This window comes from Saccopteryx bilineata, chromosome 5, assembly GCF_036850765.1.
Source record: "Saccopteryx bilineata isolate mSacBil1 chromosome 5, mSacBil1_pri_phased_curated, whole genome shotgun sequence".
In the NCBI taxonomy this organism is placed as follows: domain Eukaryota; kingdom Metazoa; phylum Chordata; class Mammalia; order Chiroptera; family Emballonuridae; genus Saccopteryx; species Saccopteryx bilineata.
Window position 1 is genome coordinate 96,600,829 of NC_089494.1, and position 14,097 is coordinate 96,614,925.

At 33.0% G+C, this 14,097-nt stretch overlaps 1 protein-coding gene across 2 annotated transcripts in view; it reads right to left on the reverse strand.

Moving 5' to 3' along the window:
* KYNU (kynureninase) overlaps window positions 1–14,097 on the reverse strand; it is a 130,084-nt gene that overhangs the window by 99,815 nt on the left and 16,172 nt on the right. For both annotated transcript variants that reach the window (XM_066279745.1, XM_066279744.1), the window contains one exon: window positions 4,193–4,313. In XM_066279745.1, the coding sequence (XP_066135842.1) occupies window positions 4,193–4,239 (47 nt within the window). In that variant the 5' untranslated portion in view covers window positions 4,240–4,313. The remainder of the gene's footprint in view (window positions 1–4,192; window positions 4,314–14,097) is intronic.

Sequence of the window (14,097 nt, forward strand, 5' to 3'; positions counted from 1 at the left end):
GTCTCACCAGCGTTGTTTCTGTACCTCACTGCCATGTAACGTAAGTCACTGTCCGCAAATCAGAGTGTCTGTTCCTACTATGTAATTCACTGACCTATTTTCTCCTTTAAATAATCCTGCCTCAAATATCACAGTTCTTAGATGAATCCCTATAAAGAAACAAGTATGGCAAATTTTTATTTCTATAAGACAGAAAAATAAAAAAAAAACATTTATTTAGCAGATATGATAACACAGAAGATTCAACACATTGCAATTATAACTTAGGGACATAGTATACACTTCATAGTGTATAATTTTGTTCTTTAAGACTGGCATATCTTTCCCTGCTAGCCTATCTTTATCATTATGATTATTAATCCATATTATTCTTTAAATAATCTAGTCCTTTAGTAAATATTTAATATAAAATATTCTCAAAAAATTCTGTAAGTGTTTGCCTATCCATTCAAGCAGACCCACGGGGTCCTAACATTGATGTTGTTGCTTCTTATTGTTATACAATCATTTTTATGAGAATTATTTTATATTAAATGGGTCAGATAGCCCTATATATTTTCTGTTTCAGAATATTATTTAAATAAAATATTGTCAATTTATAAAACAAATACATTGTCCACAGCAAAAGTTATTAATCTAATTTAGAAATCACAGAGTTGAAAATGGCATTAGCAAATAACAATATTAGCGTTCTTTAAAAATATAGAGGTAAGTGCCATGTATTCCATTTTTCTTTGAATATCTTGAAGTTTTAGAAGAAATTTCTTGAGTCTTAAAATATTTTAAGTACTCCTCTATTCTTGACTTTCTTTAGGATAAAAATCAAAGATAGTACCATATGAACTAATAAGGTCAAGCTAAAGTATGACCAGAGATGTTTTACTTTGTAGATAGGTAGGTAGTATATATCTGCAATAGGTCATAAAAGATGAAAACATGGAAAATTATTAGCATGAGCCAAATGGCATTTCTTACCTTACAGGTTATGGATGGCCAGTCAGAGACTTGATATCATCATCCCAAGTAATATCTTATTTAGTTAAAGCACTTTCATTTTTGTGTTACTATTAAGATTATAAACTGTGAAAATGATTTTTTCCTGTTATGCAAATTTAGTGCACAATAGCAGGCACCAGAGTGACATGAAGATTACTTTAAACTGAAGCATGTAAATAGTAGCGAAAGAAAGAAACAGTATCTACACTTAAGCAGAGGCTCCCAAGTACACAGCTGCCATTCACCCTTGACCGCCACCCACAGAGGGAGGGGGACACAGCACAGGAGGCATGGACTCAGTTGCTGTCAATCTCCTTGTGGAGCTTTCAGCCAGGAATGATCACTATGAGAACAAGGATGGGGGATGGGGTGAAAGGTAACAAGATTGCAATCACACATGTCAACACCACTGACATAATGGGCAGGAAGGACCATGGTTTTGACTTGGCCAGATGTACTAAAAGCAGAAGGCAAGCAAGCAAACAAACAACCAAATAAAACTAAATAAAATAAAGACAAAAACAAAACAAACTAGCTACCTAATCTTTTGCTCAGAAGAAATCCTTCTGTTTGTTTGCATTGCTTAAGCATTAAAATGTACCTCCTTTCTGAATCATCTGTCTAATAAAAGATAGGTAAAAGGTTTTAAGGTTATGTAAAATTCTATTGTCACAGGTAAAATGAAAAGATAATTGAAGGGTGTTATAACAAAGAAATACTTTTCTAAAATATAAATTCAAAGTCTTAAAAGTAACTAGTATCTTAATAAAGTAGGATAATTATAATGATATTAATCGAATAACAAGGCAGAATTTTTTAAAATGTCCAGAGGATAAAAATGCATAGCCTAGTTGACTGAATATCCAGAAAGCAAGGACATTCTCTGAAGTTCAAATTCATTCAATCTAATTCTCTACTGTCTTTTACATTAAGGCCAAAAATTAATTTTAACCATTTTTATTAACTCTGACCCTCATTTTTATTATAATAAAATATGCTAGTTCAAATGCTTCTAAACGTAGTAATATTTATTTTTGAAGATGCATTAAAGTTATAAGAAGCTTAATGTTGGACAAATAAGTTTGTAAATTTTGTTATTTGGTTTTGCTCACTTTTACTGTTAAAAATGACGCTGCCCACGTGGGGTGGGTGGCTGATTACCTTCATGCTTGGGAAGGAGCTTGGTTATGCTAATGTGTGCTGGAGGAGGGACTTTCACACCAAAAAATTTTAAAAGGAGGAGCTAGGAGGCCATTTTGGCAGAGAGAAGACCATATTTTTGCATGGAGAGAGGCCATGAGGTGACAGAGAGGAAGGAAGCAAGATGGCGGGGAGCTGAAGGAGAACAGAGGTGAGGGGCTTTGTAAGCTCTGCTGAACTGGTGAGGTGGGAGCCTTTGATTCTAGGGAAAACCAGAAAGATTCTCCTGGTTTTGGAACAGGAGAACATGTGAGTGGGTTTTGGTGCCCTGTGTGTTTGTTTTTTACTCATTGGCCAATATGAGTCTAGAATAAGGATGGCCCACCAGTTCTTGGCTCCATTGTTTCATTACCGTCTGTACGAATCAAATGCAAACCTGCATGGGCCAGGCGGCTGTGATGGTGGCCACGACTACTAGCCCTACACTTATTAAATTATATAAACCTCTATCATTTTTGTATATATTGTGAACTTATATTTTTAACCACTAAAATGAAGAACTTTGAAATGTTATTTAACAGTTTTGGAAGTAATTATTTACACACTCAGTTAAACTAATTTTAAAGAACAGATATTTTTCCCAGTATGAAAAACCAGTAATGTAAAGAATAAAGAGAGACAGAGAAGACATTCTGAGTTGCTCTGAAAGCCAAAGGTCTTGGCTGCTTTTACGTTCTTCTGTGGCTTGGTTTCATCCTCCTGAATTTTCTTGTTTCTGAACTTCAGGTTTGGATCCCCCTTCATAACTACTTTTCAGATTCTAATAACCATAAAATGTTTTAAAATATTTATACTTATTTTTAATATTTTAAATATGTAAAAAATATTTAAGTAATATAAACATTTTAAGTAGTAAAAAATATTTTGAAAATATTTCTACTTTCAGCTTTATTGGTAGCTACCAGGGAATGATAAGTACATAAAATTAGGGATCTATAGTACAGTTAAGAATATGAAACTAATAAAAATAGACACTTTTATTGATTTATATATTGTTTAACAGAGACAGAGAGTCAGAGAGAGGGATAGATAGGGACAGACAGACAGGAACGGAGAGAGATAAGAAGCATCAATCATCAGTTTTTCGTTGCAACACCTTAGTTGTTCATTGATTGCTTTTTCATATATGCCTTGACCGTGGGCCTTCAGCAGACCGAGTAACCCCTTGCTTAAACCAGCAACCTTGGGTTCAAGCTGATGAGCTTTTTCTCAAACCAGTTGAGCCCGCTCTCAAGCTGGTGACCTCGGGGTCTCGAATCTGGGTCCTCCACATCCCAGTCCAACGCTCTATTCACTGCGCCACTGCCTGGTCAGGCTAAAAAATAGACACTTTTAAACTGTTTTTTATGCAGTAAGTATTCAGGAGGGATACTCAGTATGTTTGAAAAGTTTGGGATTAAAGAGCGTAAACGTGCAGGTTAACAGAATGTTACATAGGCATGTGAAAGGTTACATAGGCAGAAGAATAAAAGCAGAATAGAAGACATGGAGTGAAAAACGAATCCTGAATTAAGATCCTTGCCTGTCTGGGGTTCAGCTGTGTAGCAAAGCCCAAATGTTCAGTTTGGGGAGGAAAGTGCCTTCTGCTCCACTCAACCTCTTACCTCCTTTCAACAATTTTTATTTTCTTATTTATTGACATTACTGTGACAGAGTTTAACCAAGAATTAATCATAAAAATACTAAATTAAATCCTAAATGTTATCTCCCTTTTAGTCATTAAAGAAAAAAAAATAAAATAATTACATATATTTTAATTGTGACAACTCAGGCAAGGAACATAAATTTTTAAATATTTACACAATTTTTCTCTTGACTCTGACAGTAACTAGAAGACCTTATTTGATCAATAAAATGATACTATCAAGTAACATAATCTCTGATTCCCTTTTGCCCTAAAATTCTATTATACACTTTTCCAAGTATTAAACATTCAGTGTAATTTTTAAAATTCTTATGTGAGAGATAGAATGACAGCTTTAGAAATCATACTTACATTTTGGCCCACTTTTGTAATTCTTCATCCAGAAACGTTTTAACCATTTTTGGTTGAAGGCCAAGAGAATTTCCCAAGAAATAGATGGCATTTTCATCCTTATTTGCTAATGATAAATCAACTGAAATAGAAGAAAATGTACAATAAGCTTATTTAATTAATTCACATTCTTCCGGCATTGTTAATTCAGTGCAAACAATTAATAATATGATTAACTTGAAGATGGATAATAGATAATGGATAATAATCTCCCAAAGATAATATCAAGTTCTGTGAAAAATAATTGATCTTTTCCATTTTTATTTAAAAACTTAACTTATACCTGTAAAAGTTTTTATTGACATCTTTCATATTTATTTTCTGCCATAAGAAAATCTAAGTTATCATTTACTACCAATCATAAATACCCTAAGAAATTAGAAAAGTTTTTAAAAACAGTAGTAGTTTTACAGAAAGTATATTGATCTATTCAGTCAGAGTGGAAAGTTACCAGAATTTAGGCAAATACGAACCATCTAAATTCATTGATGTTGTAGATATGCCAAATTTAAAAAAAAAAAGTCTAAATGATTATATACGTATCTCAAGGAGATATATTGGATTGTTACAATTTTTATTCTATATATCTATACACATCTAATATTAATACATATATAGCCAATGATTGTTCTCCATCTTCTATTTCTTATTCAAATAAATCCAAATTTTAATGATTTGTCTGTATTATAACTTTCCTCTGACTGCAACAAATGCAGTTTCACTAGCAAACTAATTCATGTGGTTAAACTACAGCCCAGAATATACAAGTTTATAATTGTGTTCCACTAAGTTTTCTCTTAAATCTGGGGAAAATTAAAGGTATTTGCTGGCTAATATTTCATTTGAATCAGTGGTAATATATTTTGTCTTTACTTTAGACTACCTAATTAAACCTTTCCAGACTTCTTAAAAACATACCATCTATTCAACCTGATCGTTTTTATAGATACTGTGTCTGTTTTTCACTGGCACCTCTTAAGCCTGACTCAATAAAAGAGGTATAAATATTGTTCACGCATTTAAATTGGATTCATTAAAAGTTCTTTGTTAACCTAGGAAACAAATATGGAAAGATTTTACTTAGAATTCAGGACTTTAAATTAGTGTATAATGGGCCAAAATTTAGCTAAGCCCTCAAATAAGTACATATTAAAGACTAAACATGTCCTCCTATGTCAGCCCCATCAAAAACCAAAGATGAGCATGCCACTACTCAGATCACTGTCCCTTTTGTGTTATTTTTGTTCTTTCATTATTGATGCTTTTACAGGCAAACAAGTAGTGGGCTACTCTTTTTCAGAAAGTCATTTTTAAAGTGTACTCATGTGAAAGAAAAGCAGAACTATAAAGTAAATTATCTTGTCTCATGCTGGCCTAAAGTATGGTTTATTATGAAATAACTTTCTTTTTCTCATATCTCTGCTCTTCAAACAAATTTTACTTAAGACTCATTCACCCACCTGTGTGATAGTTCCTGCAAGTGCCACAATTGTAGCCATTACCAGTACCTTTTCTTCTGTTTCTCTCTCCCTGTTCCCCTTTGCCCTCTCCTTTCCCACCTCTCTGCCTCTCATAACACTGCCAGAATAGCTTGTTTTCTTAGAAGAGAGAATAAAGTTAGCAATATGAGAAGGATTGTTGGGACCTGAGGTTGGGAGGAATGGCCCCTACTTTTATACATACTTACTATGCAACCTCTCCTACTCCCCCCATCAGCAACTGTGAGAAACAATAGCTATGATAGCTTGGTAAGGGACAAGATACAGAACTCAAGTGACACCAGTAAAAACCCTGATGGTGTTGTGACAGCTGCTGTTCTAAGAATACATTATACATATAAATATTATATTTAGAATTATACCAAAGTTATCTCCCTTCCCCCTTCTTTCCCTTCTACTCCTTACTGTGTAGTAACCCAGTAACTTTTTCCATATTCCATATATAAGTAAGAAGAAAAGGAAGTTGAACATAGCATTCCTAAATTGGGATTCGCTTCTGGATCTTCTTCCATTACAGGATTCTTGATGTGTTCCCTGAGTGTATGGGGTTAGTTCTGCTTTTGTGCCAAGAAGAGTCCCTTGTTTAGCCTGCCAATTGTTTGTTAGACCTTGGAGTCAACCATGACTCATTGCTTCCTATCCTCAAGATTGTCATGTCAATTGTTATTGTCTGTCAAATTAATCATTACTGATAATCATCTGCTGCTTTTTTATAGCTAGAGTTCAAGTACAGAGTCCTCTGGAAAACATTCATGATAATGTTTGGGCTCTGGAGGAGAATATACATTATACTGTTTTAGTGCTAAAAGCTTGGCTGTTATACAGCTCAGTATCTTGTGGGTTCTGTTGGATAGCTTGTGTAATTTGTATTCATGTCCATGGGAGAGGCCCTTTTATAAAAATGTTTATTGTATTTATTCTTTCTTCCAAAATCAAGTCTGGATTGACATAAACCAGTCATTTTTGTTTTTCAGGATATTTTCTATCTGTTGACAAATTTTTAGCACATCAAGAATTTGGTGTTCTCCCAAAATATGTATTTTAGAGAGGATGACATTGATATATTTTAATTTTATTTTTAAGTAGGAGTTGCCACTTTAGGCATGGGCTTTTGTAACTTCTCAATAGTCCATTTTGGTTTTCTCCCCCACTTCGATGGCGTTTATACAAAGTACATGGTGCTTATTACAATCTCTTCCTTTTAAAAATCAACCAGTTTGATTAACTCATGTTATTTTGATACATTCCCAAATCAAGACTGTGACTAACTCTTCTTTTTTCTAACTCTTTTTCTGTTCATGCCTTTACTTATTTCACTTGGGAACATCTTCATCCTTTGGATTTGTCTTCATCTTATTTTGGAGATGAAGAAGTAAATAAATGATTTTATTTCTTTCCTCTTAATTCATTCTTTTTCTGTCCTGGTCTACTATAAAAAAATTATGATCTGAAGATCCTGTGATTTTGTGTTTGGATCAGACCATCTGCCGCTGTTGTTCTGTTGGACCCAGTAGGCAGTATGCCCAAGCAATGATCTTGTTTCTAGGCAGGGCGAGGCAAGCCTATTCTGTCAAGTGTCAAAAGGCAAATATTTTGGGCTTAGTGGAACATAAAATCTCTGCTTCAAGGACTCAATTCTGTCAATGTAGCATAAACAGCCATAGGGAAACATGTAAATCAATAAATGTGGCCAGGTTCTTATAAGATTTTATTATTTAAAAAAAATGCTTGCTGATCCTTGTCCTAAGGTCAGCCTCCAAATTCTAGCACAGATTAGTCATGCTGAAAGAGTTCATGAATTTTCTCTGACAATCAGGTCTTTCTTCTATAATCCTCCTTGAGCGGGAAATACTGGTTCTTGTTATAAGCTACCTGTATTAGTTTGCTAGGAGGGGGTTTAACAAAGTTCCATAAACTGGATGCTTGAATAAAAATGTATTATCTCACCATTCTGGACACCGGAAGTTCAACATCAAGGTATTAGCAGGATTTGTTCTTTCTGAGGACTATGAGAGAAGGATCTGTTCTAGGCTTCTCTACCTGAGTTATACATGGCTGATTTCATGTTCACAGATGTGCTCCATGCATGTTTCCCTGTGTCCAAATTTTCCCTTTTTATAAGTCATATTAAATTAGAGCTCACCCTAATGACCTTACTTTAACCTGGTTATATCTATAGGGTCTCCATCTCCAATAAGGTCACATTCTATGGTACTAGGGGTTAGAATATTAACACATAAATTTTTAAAGAACACAGTTCCACCTGTAACACCCTCTTTAAAGAGTCACTTAACTTCAAGTGCTCTAAGAGCCTTAATAGATCAAGAGTATCAGGTTCCTACAAACAAGCCTCTCCTCAATTAAGCCTTAAGTCAACAGTCTTAGAGCCATTTTAGCTAGAAATCTCATCGTTTGATAAAATTACAATATGATTGCTATAAAACTAAAGATTCTAGAAATTTACTTGATTGCTTCTGAGTAACATTTAAAATGCATCAAAAGCCTGACCAGGTGGTGGCGCAGTGGATAGAGCGTCGGACTGGGATGCGGAAGGACCCAGGTTTGAGACCCCGAGCTCACCAGCTTGAGCGCGGGCTCATCTGGCTTGAGCAAAGAGCTCACCAGCTTGGACCCAAGGTCGCTGGCTCCAGCAGGGGGTTACTCGGTCTGCTGAAGGCCCACAGTCAAGGCACATGTGAGAAAGCAATCAATGAACAACTAAGAAGTCGCAACGCGCAACAAGAAACTGATGATTGATGCTTCTCATCTCTCTCTGTTCCTGTCTGTCTGTCCCTGTCTATCTCTGCCTCTGTAAAAAAAACAAAACAAAACAAAACAATAAAATGCATCAAAAATATCTATCACACTAAATTTCATTAGCTTACTGTTTTAATTTATGTGTCCCAAGTGTAATCCAAGAACCAGTTTCATTTATACAAGACTATGAAGGAACTCAAATGTTTTTTTTGTTTTTTTTTTACGAATTAAAGAGAAAATAGAGAAGTAATACAATGGTTTGATGAAAATTAAAAGTAACTTCTACAGATATTTACACTGACTTGTTTTTTTAAAGAATACTTTAAAATAAAAGTATTATTAAAATTAACTCAAATGTTAATGATTTCATGTATCAGGTGCCAGGGTGGATCTTTGATATGTTGCTGTGGGGAGAGTACTGTATATACATATAAGCCAACATTACATGAGAGTGTCAGTGTATGAAGTAAGTCTAAATATTTCCTATCAGAATTGCAGAAATTTAATTTATCCCATATAATTATTTTTGTTAGAATAGTATTAGTTAGAAATTTTTTATTCAAGTAAAAGACTAGTTTGCTAACATATTTTGATATAATTTCTAGAAAGTAAATATTTTTCTTCAAAATATAGTTTAGTTTCAACTGATATTTTTTCTTGAACTTAGGGATTTTCCTTTCTGCTCTTAAATACTTTGTAAGTCTAAGAACAAATTGATGTAAAGAAGCAAAAGTGATTCAAAACCTAGATCTATGATGTAAGAGGAGCTGATTGCTCAAAAGCTACATTGGTAAGCATTGTCCTGGGATTGGTTGCTTTAATTGCTAGATTTTTATAATATTTTTTGCTTAAAAATATGAGGGAAAAAAATTTCTCTGTAGAAGTTTACCCTTTTAAGAAATATGTCTACTTATTTATTTTGAAAGAATTTATAGTTAAGGAAACTTATTCTCCATATTTATAGAAAAAAAATGAAACGCTGTTAAAAGGTCATATTATATGTAGATTTAGGTGTATTATTACAGTTCTCTTCTGATCAGAAATTCTAGGCTAAAATTTCAACTTATTATGACTGCTCATTTGAGAAATCTAAGCTTATCTTTTTAAAACTTGAAATTCTATTCTCACATTTGATTTTTTAAAAAGGAAAAGAAACAAGAAAGAAAAAGACTCAAAGATAAACAATGCTTTTGCAGATCAGTGAATATGAAATTGTTACTGATTTTATTATAATTAGTAATGGAAAGTATAGAGTTTCCAGCTATGTTTGTTTCATTTGTATTTTGATTATTTGGAGTAATCCTTGGTAATATCAAAATTATAAGTAGTTAATATCAATATGTTCGATAAAAATTGTCGAACTGTAAAATTGTTATCTAAATACTTGTGATACTAATGTGATTGTGTTTGGCTTGTTGTTGACAATGTTGAATTGAATTGGACAGTTTGAAATACTGATTAACTAGGATTGATGCTTATGTGCATTAACTTCTTAGACCGTAATCCTCTGAAATGCTAGGTCAAAATTTTATCAATAGATAAATAATGCCGAGAAGCAAAACATGGGACCCAAATTGTATCATTTTCATTGCATAACACAGAGAACTGTATTTCAAAATTCTTAAAGACCAATTCTGGCCTTGGTTATTAGAATAAAAAACTAACTTCCTAATATATATATTTTTAAAAATTATTTTAAAATATGTGGGAGTTTTTTTTAGGTATAATTTAGACTTTATAGGTTTTTCTTTAACCACAATAAGCAATTTTTTTTGTCTTTTATACTTCAGAGAAATCTAAGACACAACTTGACATGGAATAGCACATTCCACTCACACACTAAACAGAAGTAAAATGCATTAAGGAGCACTTTAGAATATGAGAAGTCTGATAAACAAATGTCAACAGGTTTACAAGGGAAGAGAACCAGAATTTAAAATACCACCAAACTGGCATTTAGTTTGTAATTTTGTTTCCACCTCTGAGAAATCTCTCCTGTCTTGGTAAAAGATAGCCAGAAACCCCAAATTATGTAGTGTTATGGACTTTGAGAACTCCAGGTGAAGTCCAGTATTTTCTTTTCTGGCCTTTAGAATATTACTAAGGGCCAGATAAAGAGGGAAAGAGGGAAATAGGGTGGTTGTTGTTTTTTCTTCCCTATCATTTTCTTCCATGGTTACCACCGGTCAATCCTTTGAGATTGTGGTGGTTATAACAGCAGCAGCTGCACATGCACCTAACTCACTGAGAGTTAAAGCACACCTCTTTAACCAGAAGGGTAGCTCTAAGAATATGGGATAAATCTGGTTGCTTTGTTCTCTGTCTTCTTGCCTCACCAGAAATAAGCATAGTCATAAGAAGTACATATCAAAATGTATAAATTGTAGTTTCAGTTTTCTGGCCAGAAGGAAAAGAAAGTTGGACTCTGGGAGCAGTAATGTTTTAAGCTTATTGCAAAGAGGGAGCTTTAGGACAATGATCATAATAAAGTTGTACATAAACTCCTGAGCTCACCCTTGAACTGCGCATGAATGTATCTAACCTAAAACAGTATAAGAAAACTTTGAGAACAATAAGCCCAGATTTCAAATTGATGACTAAGTCGCATATATGCAGGACAGATCCTTGCAAACCAAACATATCTGGGTAGTCTGTGTGCTAAAGTAAATCAAAGGAAATGAACAATATCAATATTCACCATGGGATTTAAAAAGATACAAAGTCTCATAAGATAGCATTCAAAATGTATTGGATAAAATCTAGAATTATTCAAATTAAGAACCAGAATTATCTGAACATCTCTGACAGGAAAAGAATCAATAATCATCAACCCTAAAATAACACAGCTATTGGAATTATCAGACAAAAGATTTTAAGGTAGCTATTATAACCCTAATGTATGATGTAAGAGAAGTTGCTCTTGAAGAGAATGGAAAGATAAATATTACAGCAGAGAAGTAAAATATTTTAAAAATAAATGAAACTTTATAAAAAATAATTTTAGTAATTCCAAAAAGGATTCAAAAGAAGAATGGAGATGGCAGAGAAAAAAAGTCTATGATCTTAAGATACATCAATAGAAATTATTCAATTACTTCATCAGGGAAAAAAAAAAGAAAAGAAAAGAAATGATAAGAAAATGGGTCCTGGCTGCTGGTTGCCTCAGTGGTACAGCATCAGCCTGGTGTGTGGATGTCCCCAGTTCAATTCCCAGTCAGGGCACACAGGAGAAGCGACCATCTGTTCCTCTGTCACTCTTCCTCCCCTTTTTTCTCTCTCTCTTCCCCTCCCACAGCCATGGCTCAATTGGTTCGAGCACATCAGCTGAGAATGGCTCCATGGAGCCTCTGCTTGAGGTGCTAAAAAGAGCTTGGTTGTTAGCTTGGCCCCTGATGGGCAGAGCATCAGCCCTAGATGGGGTTTGCCAGGTAGATCTCAGTTGGGGTGTATGAAAGAGTCTGTCTTTCTATTGCCCTTTCTTTCACTTGGAAAAGAAGAAAAAATAAATGAACGAACATATATAGGCCAATATCAAAAGGTGTAACATTGGTATCATTGTGATACCAGAAGGAAAGCAGAAAGAGTGGGGTACAATTGGGTTTTAGGGAATAATGTTTGAAAACTTTAAATTTTTCAAAATATTTAAATATACACTTATAAAAATTTCAGTGAACTCCCAGTAGAATAAACTGAAGTAAATGCATGGCAGACATATTTTAATCAAAGAGCTGATAGTTTAAAACCAAAAAAGACTTTCTTAAGGCAATCAGAGAAAAATAGATATGGTGGATAGGGAATCAACAATTTTAACGACTCCACGTTTCTTACCAAATACTATGGAGACCAAAATGCACTGAAATAAATATTTTAAGAAATGTCTGAAAAAAAATTGTCAGTACAAAATTCTATATCAAGAAAAAAATATATTTCAGGAATGAAAGCGCAAAAAAATTCTCAGATAAAGAAAAACTAAGAAAATTCTAGCCAGTACAGTGAAATAAATTCATTAGGATAAAGAGAAATAATACTAGAGAGAAACTTGGACTTTCGGAATGAAAGGAGAACAACAGAAATAGCAAATATCTGGGTAAGCATAACAAGCTATTTTCTCTTCTTTAATATTTTAAAATATGTACAATACACAGCTTTAAATTTAAAAAGAGAAAATGAGTATTATTTGATTGGGTTTTTAGTATTTGTAGATGTAATATATATATTAACTATAACACAAAAAAGGTAAAGAGAAGTAACTATATAACTTATAATGGCAAGATTTTTGCAACCTATTTGAAGTGATAAAATAATGCTTATAAGTTGACTAAGAAGGTTTATTTATATTTAATATATACTGATAATTATTAATTAGTATATTATATGCTATAGAGTATATATTGACTATAATACTTCTAGAGAAACCATTAAAAACTATACAAATATAACTCAAAACTTAGTATATAAATTTACATTATATCAACAACAACAAACAAACAAACAAACAAAAATAAAAACATGATCAAAGAAAAGGCAGAAAAGGATGGAAAATAAAAAAATTTTAAAACCCAGACAAACAGAAAACAATAAAGTGGAAGACCAAAATCTAAACATTTCAATAATCACATTAAATATAAATGGTCTAAACACAACAATTAAAAGGCGATGATAAACAGGTTACATTAAAAGTGACCCAACTATATTCTGTCTATAAGCATACTGTCTATACTTTAACTGTAATGATACAGGTAGGAATAAAATAAAAGAGTGGGAAATGACATGCCATGCAAACACTGACTGAAATAAAACTTGGTCAGTATATTAATATTAGACAAAGGAGACTAGACTGCAGAGCAAGCAAATTACCGGGGATAAAGTAGGACGTTACATGATAAAAATGTGTCAATTTATCTTTAATAAGAAGATATAACTTCCCCAAATGAGAATGTATCTAACCATGGAGTCCCAATAAATACAAAGCAAAAACTGAATGAACTAAAAAGAGAAATGGACAAACCTACACAATTAATCCTAAGACTTCAATGCTCTTCTCTCAATAATTGATATAACAAGTAAATGAAAAATTAGTAAAAACATGGAACTTTAAAACAGCATCTAGCAAATGGTTGTAATTGTATTTATTTAACACTCTCACAAACAACAGAGTAAACATTATTTTAAATGCACATAAAAAGTTCACCAAGATAGACCATTACCTGGGTCAAAAACACTGTAAGCAAATTTAAAAAATTAAAATCATACAGTGAATATTCTGTGACAATGTAAAATTAAACTAGAGATCAGTAATAAAAAGAAAACTGAAAAATATTCACACACTTGGAAATAAAACAATACACTTCTAAATAAAGCATGGATCAAAGAAGCCTTTGAAATTTAAGTTTCAGTGAGGAATTTTTCTTATGGCAAAGGAAGCACAATCTATAGAAGAAAAAAATCAATATATTAAGCATCTTCAAAATTAAAAACCTCTGCTCTGTGAGATACTCTTGTGAGATTTGAAAGATAAGTTACAGACTTGGAGAAAACATGTTATATCACTTATTTAACAAATGAATTATGTACTCAATGTATAAAGAACTTTTAAAAATCAGCCCAAAA